General features: G+C 40.5%; 2 protein-coding genes and 3 non-coding genes across 7 annotated transcripts; 1 reads left to right on the forward strand and 4 right to left on the reverse strand.

Annotated features, from left to right (window-relative positions):
* The first annotated feature begins 654 nt into the window (after positions 1-654).
* Positions 655-9,828, forward strand: LOC134820180 (splicing factor 3B subunit 2-like). Of its 3 annotated transcripts, XM_063830412.1 has the most exons (9): positions 655-1,525; positions 3,072-3,136; positions 4,435-4,564; positions 4,708-4,833; positions 4,942-5,140; positions 6,766-6,872; positions 8,124-8,315; positions 8,572-8,695; positions 9,359-9,828. In XM_063830412.1, the coding sequence occupies exons 1-9, from the start codon at positions 1,280-1,282 to the stop codon at positions 9,559-9,561; spliced, it is 1,392 nt and encodes a 463-aa protein (XP_063686482.1). In that variant the 5' UTR covers positions 655-1,279; the 3' UTR covers positions 9,562-9,828. The 3 variants fall into 3 exon arrangements, with proteins under 3 accessions (XP_063686482.1, XP_063686475.1, XP_063686489.1); XM_063830405.1 differs by lacking the exons at positions 655-1,525; positions 3,072-3,136 and adding an exon at positions 3,737-4,299; XM_063830419.1 differs by lacking the exons at positions 655-1,525; positions 3,072-3,136; positions 8,572-8,695; positions 9,359-9,828 and adding exons at positions 3,737-4,299; positions 7,305-7,414 and having other exon boundaries at positions 8,124-8,203.
* Positions 5,200-6,440, reverse strand: LOC134822032 (calumenin-like). The gene is made up of 2 exons (XM_063832870.1): positions 6,340-6,440; positions 5,200-6,206 (listed from the first exon to the last, which is right to left on the reverse strand). The coding sequence occupies exons 1-2, from the start codon at positions 6,373-6,375 to the stop codon at positions 5,427-5,429; spliced, it is 816 nt and encodes a 271-aa protein (XP_063688940.1). The 5' UTR covers positions 6,376-6,440; the 3' UTR covers positions 5,200-5,426.
* Trnal-cag (transfer RNA leucine (anticodon CAG)) lies at positions 8,879-8,961 on the reverse strand. The gene has a single exon. It is a non-coding gene; the product is annotated as a tRNA-Leu (tRNA).
* Positions 9,052-9,134, reverse strand: Trnal-cag (transfer RNA leucine (anticodon CAG)). Its single transcript has one exon. It is a non-coding gene; the product is annotated as a tRNA-Leu (tRNA).
* Positions 9,226-9,308, reverse strand: Trnal-cag (transfer RNA leucine (anticodon CAG)). Its single transcript has one exon. It is a non-coding gene; the product is annotated as a tRNA-Leu (tRNA).
* Positions 9,829-12,125: the final 2,297 nt, after the last annotated feature.

Below are 12,125 nucleotides of genomic sequence, written 5' to 3' on the forward strand. Positions count from 1 at the left end.
TTGGCAAACAATAAGACAACCCAGGGACAACCCAGGGACTGTAGTCGTACTTTTTGAACCGTCAGCTATCTCTTTGTACTGTAGCTGGAGCCATATTATGACGATGCAATTCACTAAGCTAGGCGGCTCAGCAACGCTCATTATTCCATTTGCGTAATGTTCAGAGTGGTAGTCACGATCTTTTTAAACATACCTACATCGTTTCAGTAGATTTTCTCGGTTTTATATCTTAAATCTTTGGAATCCTGTCTTACAGTCAGTAAGATTTCCGTAGAATCCTAGATATGTAACTGAACTTGACTTAGCAGTTGGCTGTCACCCAAGAGATAATTGGCAGCAACTGATCGCTGACATCCGATACTTCGTTCGCATTGCCACATCATGCCACATGTTGTCGTGACTTAATGATTCTTAGAAAATAGATACCGCTTTCCAAACTCCAAATATCTCTACTCCAATTGTAATTATATGCAAATAGCTACCCCCACATAGATATTATTATATTTTTGATACAAAAATGTCACAACAGTACCGGCAGTAGGTACTATGAAAGTAATGTACTCTTAATCACTCAACATGCAGCTTAGAGCAGGTCCATCTCCTCATGAGTAGTTCCTGCCAGCAAGCAACACTACACAACATCCACTTTCTTCCGATATCATTCTGCACACATTAGCTTGCTTACTCAACACACAGCTAATTATCAGGTCAATAGGTCACGCATTACTCGCATCGTTCGTAACATAACACGCGTTGTGAACACAGAACAACACGCCGTGATCTAATACCTACAATATAATTCAGCTCGTTATGTGTTGATGTCATCCAACGACGCGAAAGTTAAAGTTGTTCCTACCGCCCGACCTCGGTATTTGGTTGCAGTTTATCGCTTTTGGGGCCAAATTGTGGTGGTTTTCAGTAATTTCGACCTAGATCTGGTATTAGTGTGATTTCCGTTACAATTTGCACCCGGTAATTTGTGGACACGAGTGCTAATTACCTTGTCTTGTATACAATAACAAGACATAATTGAATACCGTCCGTGCACGTCTGCAGTACACAAGATTGTATAGTTTGTGAGTGTTTGCGGATATAATAATAGTTTGTCGCCTTTCTCGTGGGCCTTTGTTCGAGTTCACATCATCAGCAGCTTCATTGTCAAGAAGAATAACCTGAAGTATCGCGCCTGAGGGGTCTTGTCAACAAAGAATCAGTTGACTCTTGTTCTCCAAACCCTGTTCTAAGTTTTACCTTTTGTAAGCTCTCTCAATCATAAAGAATGTCTGACCCGCAAGTTCCAGAGAGCCTGAACCTCAACCTTCCAGCACCTACCACACCTAGTGATGTTCAACTTGAGGTTGCAGCCTCCCCTACTTCAGGGCCCTCCGCCTCAACATCAGGCACTCGAACTTCTGTTGGTGAACCAGGGGCAGCATCCAGTCCTATGTCACCTGACAGTGTTAGCGGAGCTAATATTGCTCAGCTGAACTTAGAGCAGCCTCCTACTGCACTTGATTGGGAAGAGGTTTGTGGGACATTTTTAGAGAAATTATAAACGTTTTTCAAAAAACTTCTACTTAGTAGATGGTATTTATATCAAATCAGTATACATGAACACTATATCAACACTATATCAATATGCAACACCAGATTAGTCATTATGCAACACGAAACAACGATCATAAATATATTCAAATGGTCACAGTATGAAAGTCCTCAGAGATAGTAGCAAATCTGCAGTAAGGTTCCTTCTTCTCAGGAGAAATCTGAATGTGTAGGGTCTTCTTCGTCAGTTTTCTCTTAAGCTTCTTGTAGGGTTTCATCATAAAGCGCTTGAAGGAGTTGGACTTCCGTCGGGTCATGTTTAGAGTCCAGCTGCTGGTGACGTGGTCTGCAGGTTTATCAGGTCTGGTATTGCTCTTCAGGAAAGGGCGTTCAGACTGGGTCGTCAGGTTCACTATGGTAGGTTGTCGAATCCGGACTCTGTTCTTGGTAGTGTTCGTGAGATTACTAGTTGATTTGCTCATTCGTAGTTCCCTCTTCATAAGTATGGGTTTTAAGGCATTGAGTTGTGCGTTGGACTTGCTGCGAAAGACGGAGACGTGGTTAGCTTTAGCAGGTTCAGGAGCAGCGGTGGTAACTGGGTTAGTTATTTTAGATTCCATGGCAGGGACGCATGTGCAGAGGATGGGAGTCTCGAAGGTTCGGTGAGGCATGTAGTGGATGACAACAGAAGGTCTGATCTCTCCGTCCTTCTTGGAACAATGGTAGAGCGCTTCTCGTTCAGCTGGTGGGAACTTGTGGGGTAGAGACATCCGGCGGGACTTGTTGAGGGACGGGGAGAAGGGTTGGTCGAGGAATTGATGAGCCATATTGGAGTTGATAGTAGAAATAAGGTGTGAACAAGAAGAATAGGATAGGGTGGTGAAGTGGGGGGCGTTTATATACCGTCTAGTACCAGACCTTGTTATTGCATGATCAACAGCCCCAATGGGTCATTAACACGGCTGACGACTGCAGCCACGTCACATGGTCTTGTTAATGAGACGGCCGATTGCATGTTGGTGTTCAGTTCCAAACGACATGATCCACACACTACGTGTATTCTCACGTTTCAAGTTGCGAGGTGACGTGAGCAGGTTCATTGATGATGATCCAACTTGTCGGATCACGTAAAGTGAGCCATGTGGATCTGGTGACTGTATCTCAATGAAGATCAGGTGATGGAGAATTGGATCACGTAATGATGAACTATGGATCATGTCATTCCTTATGTGATAAGGCAGAAGGTTTTAAATTAGCTTTATAGTCCAAGAGAGAGTTGCGTTTCTAGGGCAACAACTATCACTATTGTGAGATGAACGATTCAGTTCTCACATTGCATTTACCATTCTACCGAATCATAGAATAATCACAAGATTATATATATTATGCAAATCTCACATTGGATGTATGTTAATATTTGTTCATGGACACAGTAATGGATGTTACCATGACATCATCTAACATCGATCGTTATTTTATAATAAATCGTAAATGGGAAATTCCCGTTGTTATGATTATTATTTCAGGTGTCTTCAGAGGCGTCCGACGCTATCAACAATGTAGTTTCAGGAATTGTGGACAGAATGAGGATGTAAGTAGATAATTCATAATGTTATATTATGACAACCGAATTTTAATCTGACATGATATTATTATAAAATGCATGTATGGATTATATTTATGTATGTATGTTTTAAGTTATATTTTAAGTTATTTTAACATCGATCGAAGGGGGAAAGGGGTTTCTTGAAAAACTTACCATTGTAATTTCCTAGACAATAGCTCTGTTTAAAAGTGACAAATGCCAGTAGTTTTCAAATATTACAATCTGCATCGCCATGATTATTCATGTAAATTTAGCTTGTAACCTACAGTCTAGGCAAATGACCGTGGCCCCACACTCCTATAGTCACAAAGTGTCTGTATTTCAATTGCTACATCTGCCCTCACACGAATATAATGAGGTAACGGTTTAACGGGGGCTCAGCTTCAGAGAGAGAGAGAGTTCATTGAGCCCTGGAGCAGGTTCCACACTCTCATGAATCATGTAAACGCTTAATACCAGCCCTGAGCAATGTGGTCCCTAGTTCATTGTTCTGCAATGAACTAGGGACCACATTGCAATCTCATACTAAAAGAGAGAGACGTGTACTGTCGAGCCTCACATTATTACTCTCCAAAATTTCATAGCTCTTCGTTCCTGGTTGCGGTGTAATGTGTCTAGTTGCACGTGCTAGTTTAGTACCGCACGTGTAGATAAGAGCCGAGGGCGATGCTATATCTGTCTAACTGGTTAACTGCTGTATTACGATCAATAACATTAGAGCACTCCTGTGTAGCCGTGTATTTGCTTATTGTAACACTTGCTTTTCTATTCATCCCCTCGTTTTGGAGAGGGAAAGCAAATCTACATCGTCAGCAACTTTCTGAGCCGTTGGTGGCTGTTAAACTACAGCGGTACTTCAATCATCAGACTTCATCTCCTGGCATAGTAACCTATTGTCATAAGCCGTCTGATCGAATATCTGATCTTCGAGATTATTTTTCAAAGCCTAAAAGGGATTCTCGACGTCAGAGCTATCCAGAAAAATCCATAGCAGAGTTTAATTTTACTGAGATCAGAGACAAATTTCAAAATATGGGCGCGGTTAATGACTTTCAGATGCCCTTCCCTGATCCACCACCGCCGATACAAATCAATCCAGTCGAGCCAGATTTAGATAAATTGAAGGATGTTGGAGAGTTACCCAAAGGGTAAGTTTTACCCGGCAAAGCCGGAGGGAAATAGGAAGTTATGATTATCTAGTGTCACAAAACAAACTCTTATACACGTATATTAAAATACATATCCATCCACCCAAGGCCTATTTTCACTTCCTTATCCCGCAGAGAGAGAATGTTCGAGTTGAGGAGGATACAACACGGAGACAGAGCGGTGAGCACTGGGGAGACCGCCCAACAACTCGAGGAGTTCTTTACAAGGGATCAGAATGATACTATCCGAGCTCCTCGATCTGAGGTGAGTTTTCAACCGTTTTGTGAAGCTGGAATGCATGGGGATACGTATCTAGGCTACAACTGATCAAAGGGATCATGACATTTTCATAGACCTGATGTGTACTGTAGTTCCAATAAATGACCATGAGTAATAAAATGGTTCAGGGAGTACAGAATGAATTAGAACTGTTAACAAGAAACAGGTCTGTAGGGAACCTCCTGAACACCCGGTTTAGAACACTCCTAGAAAACTCTCTCCGAGCTCCTCCCCAGCCAACTACAAGAAGCACGGTAAGTTAAATCACTAAATGTTAGATTTTGCATCGCTTAGAGTCTCTATTCTTGTATAGATCGATGAAGTTCATACTCGGTATAAATTTCTAACTTGATAACTTCCAGCCTAGTACCAGAACGGGCCCACTCCCACCCCCACCACCACCTGGGGCACCTAGAGTACCTCCAGCTCCACCAGTTCCTGGAGCTCTCCCTCCAAACGAATCTACTGCTGCCCGACTAGAGAGGGAAACTGTAGCCGCTCATATGAGCCAAGCCGCTCTACAAGCCGCCGAACAATATGAGCCGCCAGACTTTGCAAATAGTAAGTAAATTGTGTTATGCAGTTGTTAAAGTGTTTTCAGGCAAGAAATACGAGTAGTGTACGAGTAGTATATAAATTTTGTCAGTACATTAAAAATAAAACATTGAACATTTGAAATTTATCAAAGCTAAAGTTTATGTAACATAACAAAATGGCCTTCACCTACAAGGTGTTATATCAGGAGAAGGCAGATTTGTTAATAGATACCGTCCAAAACGAGTTTGATAAAAATTGTTGTTACATTCAATCATATAGTTGAAAATATAGTTCTATATATCTTGGTGGATCAGAACTCGTCGTGAATAGCTCTTATGACAGGGTTATTTTTATGGTGCTGGAAATGAAGATAGTTCTCCTTTATTTCCTTCAAACTAAGCTTATTGTCATTGTTAGTGTCAGCTTCATGCATCATGTGTCTCGCTTCGTTCGTAACAAAGTTCACACCTCTTGGATTGAGATATTCTTTAATTTCACCTAGATCGAGGTCTCCATCGTCGTTCTTGTCCATCGACGCTCTAAACTCTGTTCTCCTCAACTTATCAATCTCTTTATCATCCTTGTCACCATCTCTAGAAGCCTCGTGGTGAACAAACTCGGACATAGAAACCTTTCCATCTTTACCTTTATCAAAATCCTCCAGCAGTTCTTGAGCTATCCTAGTCAGCACGTAGTCGGTCGTCATGGGATTCTTGAAAGCAATGTACTCGATCTGGTTGAGAACCCCATCCCCGTTCTCATCAGCTGTCCTAAACTTGTGTTTCTGCTCCTTGTCCGAGTAGACCACGTGATCGGGGTCCCCCTCCCCGAGGTTCTGCATCATTATCCGGTACTCCTCCCAGGTCACTATCTTATCCCTGTTATTGTCGACTGTTCGGAACTCGTCCTTGGCAGCAGGGACGTTCTCCTTGATGTGAACGTCCACCATCTTACGGACCCACTTAGGAACTTCATCCTTGTCCAGTTGTCCGTTCTTATCTTCGTCCGCTTGTGTGAAGTATTTGTTGATTTGCGGTTCATCCAGCTCCACTTTTGCTGCGTCTCCTGATTGTCCTAGAGTGGCATCAACCTGAAAACCAGACGGTTATTCAAAACAAGGCAGCACAGTTAATGATAGCTCATAGTGGGCACAAAAGCGCAATTTCTATGAGGAATAGAATAGTGAGGTGAAGTAAAAAAACAACAATTGGGAAAATACTTACAAGAAGAAGAGATAAGATGACCACCAGTAACTTCATATCGGAATAGTACACAAAACTGAGGAGAGAACTGACACGTTAACAAGCGTCCCTACACTACACTAGCTACCTTGTACATCTTGGTAGCTCTCCACATGGCCATGTGCACGTTCCTCATGTTGATGACGATTGCAGTACGGCGTGTGTTACGTGTTTACTGTACAACTGCGAGATTTAACACTCTGAAGAGAGGCTGATCTGGATTGTATTCTGGACACTCGTTTTCATGATGGACAAATCGAGAATGATTAACATATCATCCACCAATCATTCGTGATCAACCCTATGAGTCATGAGTTATTATGCCGGTTTATGGCTCGAAGAGAATGTATCAGATTCCAGAAAGGTTGTACAGTTTGTGAGATTGTATAAACTTGTTAATTCTTTCAGGACAGTTTGATTACGCTATCTCGGACGTAGAGGAGCTTTTCCAGCGACGACTTGTATCCGATGTTCTTCATAGCACTTTTAGAAATGTTCTCGAACTTCACATAGAGGTAAGCATTTGATATATCAAGTAGTCAGGAGATAATATTTATTATCTAACAATGATTTATTGTATATATGTGTCTTCATTGGTTGATTAAAAGATTGGTTGAATAGGTTAACAACGAATAAAAAATACCATAATCGGTTGATACAACTTGTGAATTCTCTCATTCGCTTTAACAAATACTTAAAAAGTTGACCTAGAAGTACTACGTAGCAATAGAAAAAAAACCAAATATGGTATTGATCAATCGAATTGATAAAGACGCATACACATTAATTAATCTTTAGGTTTTTGATCAATACTTTCATATTGTCACAAATATATTGTTAAAATGTACTGCAAAAAACAACCTTATATGGATTGTTTAAAAGTTGGCACTATCCCTCGTCTCATGCGCCACGGTCATTGTTATTAACCAAAATCATGAATGTTGAAGGACACGGATGTAAGACGGGTAATCGACCACAAGACGAAGTATGCTGATATTAGACACGAAACTAACGGTCCCTGTACATCATAGCGTGCAGGGACCCTGGGTGATAGATAGTATGTTTAGCTTGCTATCAAACCGCTGATATCTGCTCATCAATATGCTGAGTAGAAAATGTGTCGCTATCAGTGCTCATGGCTAATGCTATAAGCTCCGATTCAAATGATATGATCAGTGGCGTAACAAAGGGCCTGATTTTTTGATCTGAGAAGGGGTGGTGATGGTTACGTTACGCCACTGGGTATGATAGTCAGTATTGGAGAGTACCATTAACATGATTAAGGACTATGGGATCAGGCTAAAGGTCTGAAGACCAGGTTGATAAGCTCATCAGCTATTCCACGGCTCCGGCAGTTTATACGCTTAAAACAAGCGCTTCGATAAAAACTCTCTTAATGCAAGCTAATGAATAATGACCAGTACACTTTGTTTAAAAATTGACATTACAATGGAATCGTCCAAGGCTATTGCTTGGGTGTTCTACATTTTATGCCATTTTGGGTCAAAATCACACTTACAGAAAATTGAGGTTATTATTAGAATTGATCATCGAGATCGCTAGCAACTTTTCTTACATTTTGTTTGTACTATATTTGATGTTTCCGGTCAGTAAGTGGTAAGTAGTCGCATGGCTCTTGAGTAAACTACGTCAAAACTATACTTATCCATTATTAACGTCAAAATTTTATGTCATATCAAATAAGGGCTGTTATATGTTGGACTATCTTAGTCGCACCACACTAAACTGAACCCCTCTCCTAACAGCGGAGATTAGTGAGAGCTGGAGTAGAGCCCCGACCCAGAGGCAGAGCTCAGGCAGCACCACAACCTCAACCTCAACCCGGAGCCTCTGGACAACAAGCTCAGCCGGCTATAAACCCGTTCACGGGCACACCTCATGTGAGACCCCTTGTCGAACCTTCATCTTCTAGAAGAATCCCTGAAATCGAGAGACAGGTTAGTGAATACTAATTATTACTCTTTTACCGTCATGATATTGATTATATTGTCTCACTGTTAACGTGTTACATTTTGTTATTAGTAAACTTCTAATATTCAATATTGTTCACACATTTGGTTGGATATACTTACGAGGCTTAGAAAATGGAATTAACACTTCAAAAGCAATTATGTTCTTAAATACTGAACAGTCTTGTCCACGAAGGATTTAATGGTTGATATGGTTTTAACTAAACAAAAGATTTTACCACAGATCCACGTCATGTCAATAGAGATGAAGGAGATGAAGGGCATGTTAAAACTGCTGGTCGACACACAGTTGGAAATGCAGCGAGCTGTCAGACAAGAAGTTAGCGCCATGATGAGAAGTTCCACAGGTGAAATTTGTCTACATAAGTATTCAGTTGAATGTGACTTCTGTGATGAGATATTCCAATTATATAGGTGTCAAGTTTCACAAATGTTACTGACGTTTAAGTTAAATATTACTGACCCTAATTAGTTCATATTCCCACTCACTACACCCAAAATCTTTCAATCTGTGAATATGATTCAAAAAGAGGTGGAGGCGGGATTCGAACCCGCGCCTACATAGTAGACTACGACCTGAACGTAGCGCCTTAGACCACTCGGCCACCCCACCACTGGATGAAATGTGCTTGCGATTACACAAACCGTATTTGAATATTGTCACACAAATAAATCTTTCAAACTGTGAATGTTATTAAAAAAGAGGTGGAGGCGGGATTCGAACCCGCGCCTACATAGTAGACTACGACCTGAACGTAGCGCCTTAGACCACTCGGCCACCCCACCACTGGCGGAAATGTGCTTCCGATTACACAAACCGTATTTCAATATTGTCACACAAATAAATCTTTCAAGCTGTCAATGTTATTCAAAAAGCAGGTGGAGGCGGGATTCGAACCCGCGCCTACATAGTAGACTACGACCTGAACGTAGCGCCTTAGACCACTCGGCCACCCCACCGCTATAAAATTTTCGTTTCAAAGAATGTAATCGATATTTTCTAATTTCAGTTGAGCCGGCAAAACCAACCAAGCAAGTGAAAGAAGGTACATGTGTAGTCTGTCTGGAATACCCATGTGATACTGTCCTCTACCGCTGTGGACATCTGTGTTGCTGTTTCAGCTGTGCCAGAGCCCTAAAAGTGGCCGGCCATCATTGTCCAGTTTGTCGGGCTGAGGTCTCTGACATTCTTCGTATCTATCGTTCAACATAAATATTCTAACATTTGATTTTGAACAGTTCATCGACCACTAGTGGGGATTCGGTGATTAATGCAGTGTAATAATTATAATTTGATACCATACTTTTGTTAATTACGTAATTTATAACGTTAGATGTTAGTGGTTTGATCGCTATATTTTCATCGTCGTAAGACTTTGATAGCATACTATATCAGTTTAGTTTTAATCAAGAGACATTGACATACGATGATTTATCATTTGTTCATAGAATTTTAGCTATTTAAAATTCATGTTTCGAATTTATAGTGTTTCGATTATTGCAGAATGGCTGCATAACCTGTAGTTGTGGACTGTTATAGTAACCAATAATCTAATGCATAAATGATAAAAAATCAGCCATTTGATCGGTGGTCTGATTTGTCATGTTATTCTGCCAATGATAAAGCATAAATTTGACTGTTATGAGTTTAGAGTTATGAATTGTCTGGGATAGGTATTACATAATAACCTGGATCCCCATCTTGTCTTTGATTTTTGGTTTGGTTTTGTATCGCCGAAGACACAACTTGTCGCATAGCTCGACCGGAGGTCAATACAATGTTGTGATGTGGGATAAGCTCAATGTGCTATTAAATATCCGATACAATTCATACTTCATACTCTTGAGACATCAAAATTATTTGTCAATATCTTCTAAATAAGTTAATTTTCGGATCAAGCGCGCGGCACGCATAAACACACGTGTATGCGCTGTGTCCAACACACACAATGACACCGCGTGGGCACGTATGTAAAAGATTTAATATTATTGGGTTCCTTTCATAGCAACTACTGCAATCATTATTTACCAAACACCGAACCACTCTAAAACGGTCAGATATAGATGGGGGCCAGCGTGCCATAAATATTGAGAATAAATTGCCTCTATTAATAGATTATATTTCAAGGTCTGGGCATTCGCATTTCGCATCCATTCCAACTCCTGTCGGAATTTCTCCAAAATTGAATTAGTGAAAGGTGAACGTGTCTTATCTATATCTGATTGCGAGTAAACCAGTAATTTTGCAAATGCTTACCCCATTTGCACTGACTGCACTAGAATCTAATTCTCGTAAAACTGATGACACGAGCCAAGATCAATTACCAAGGATATCAGTCGCGTAATTAGAATTCAGGATAATCTTTCGCTGGGAAAATCACATGTATTTAAAATTTCAACGTGTCTAATGTCTATTCGATCTAAGTAACGACAAAGCCAACGGAATTCAGACAATTCAGCAATGTTTGTAAAATGCACTCTAAGACCTTAACTTTATGGTTGAAGGGATCGCACCAAAGTCTAGACATTTTCTCTTACGTTTCATTATCATGTTTAGAGTGGCTCACTAATTACATGTATACATTAACCATGTTGAAACTGTTGGAGATGTGCGCACCCAGTATTACTTCTTTAGCCTTGATTCGCATAATAATAGGTATGGTACGTTTGACGTGAAGAATGTTTACAGTAAAAGACCAAGAGTAAATAAAATAACCAAAAGTCAAAACTTGCTTACCGAGGAGAGATGAAAGTACACGTGATTCTAAAAGTAACTGTACTGTACAGATGGTTGAACTTATTGATTACACGTTGACTGTTGACTGGGGTTTGTTTTGCAATATCTTAAGCCGCTATCATAATATGTCTGGGCAGTATATTGGGACACAATATTTAAAGTAAACCGGTGGTCTATATTTCTATTCAATAATTCACGTTAATAAATATGTATGTAAACCGGCGGTTATTAATGAAAGTATTCATGAAGGATATGCTAATTGCTAGCATGTTTACCAAACTATTTTGATGAGCATTGTAAACATCCGCTTATAATTAATCCCTAATTTACATTACTAGCAAACTGCAGTATTGCTAAATGTTATTGAGGGGTCGGGTATCTACTACACAACCTAATTGAGGGGTGCCTGCTGACACTGTCTACTCTACGAGTGGGGCGGCTACAGCTGCACTCCACACTTCTCCAGGAGGTAGCACTCTGTCATACTCCACCAGGTGTTGTGCGTGCTGTTCTCTCTGATAATAACAACAGATCACTGCTAATCACTCAATTATACTCATTTCACGGTGTTTTAATACCTGGAATGTTGAGCTGTACTTGTACTTAGCTTGTGTGACCACTCCCTTCTCAAAACTTTTAGTGTTACTCATTACTACAAAACCTGGAGTGCGATCACACTCGAGTAGAAGAGGAAATCAGACATGTCTGATAAAACAGGAGTACAGATAGAAGACCTGTGAAGTAACCAGAAACCTATCTGTTGCTGAAACCTACCACATGTGACCGGTGAACTAAAGCACAGCTCCTGTGTACCAAGTAAGATAGTGAGAGTACATCTCGAGTGTCAACAGGGTTATTATAGGGAGACAAACACTCAAACAGATCCTTTAATAACATAATTACTTTGATTAGTACACTTAGTTAATACACCTAGCTACTTTAATTAGTGTCACATGATCAATAATCACAGACATGAGATTGTGTTGAATTAGTGCACACTCACATGCGAGGCTACTGGGACTTAATTTAGACCTTATTAG

Source organism: Bolinopsis microptera, chromosome 1, assembly GCF_026151205.1.
Source record: "Bolinopsis microptera isolate Bmic1 chromosome 1, MBARI_Bmic_1.0, whole genome shotgun sequence".
NCBI lineage: Eukaryota > Metazoa > Ctenophora > Tentaculata > Lobata > Bolinopsidae > Bolinopsis > Bolinopsis microptera.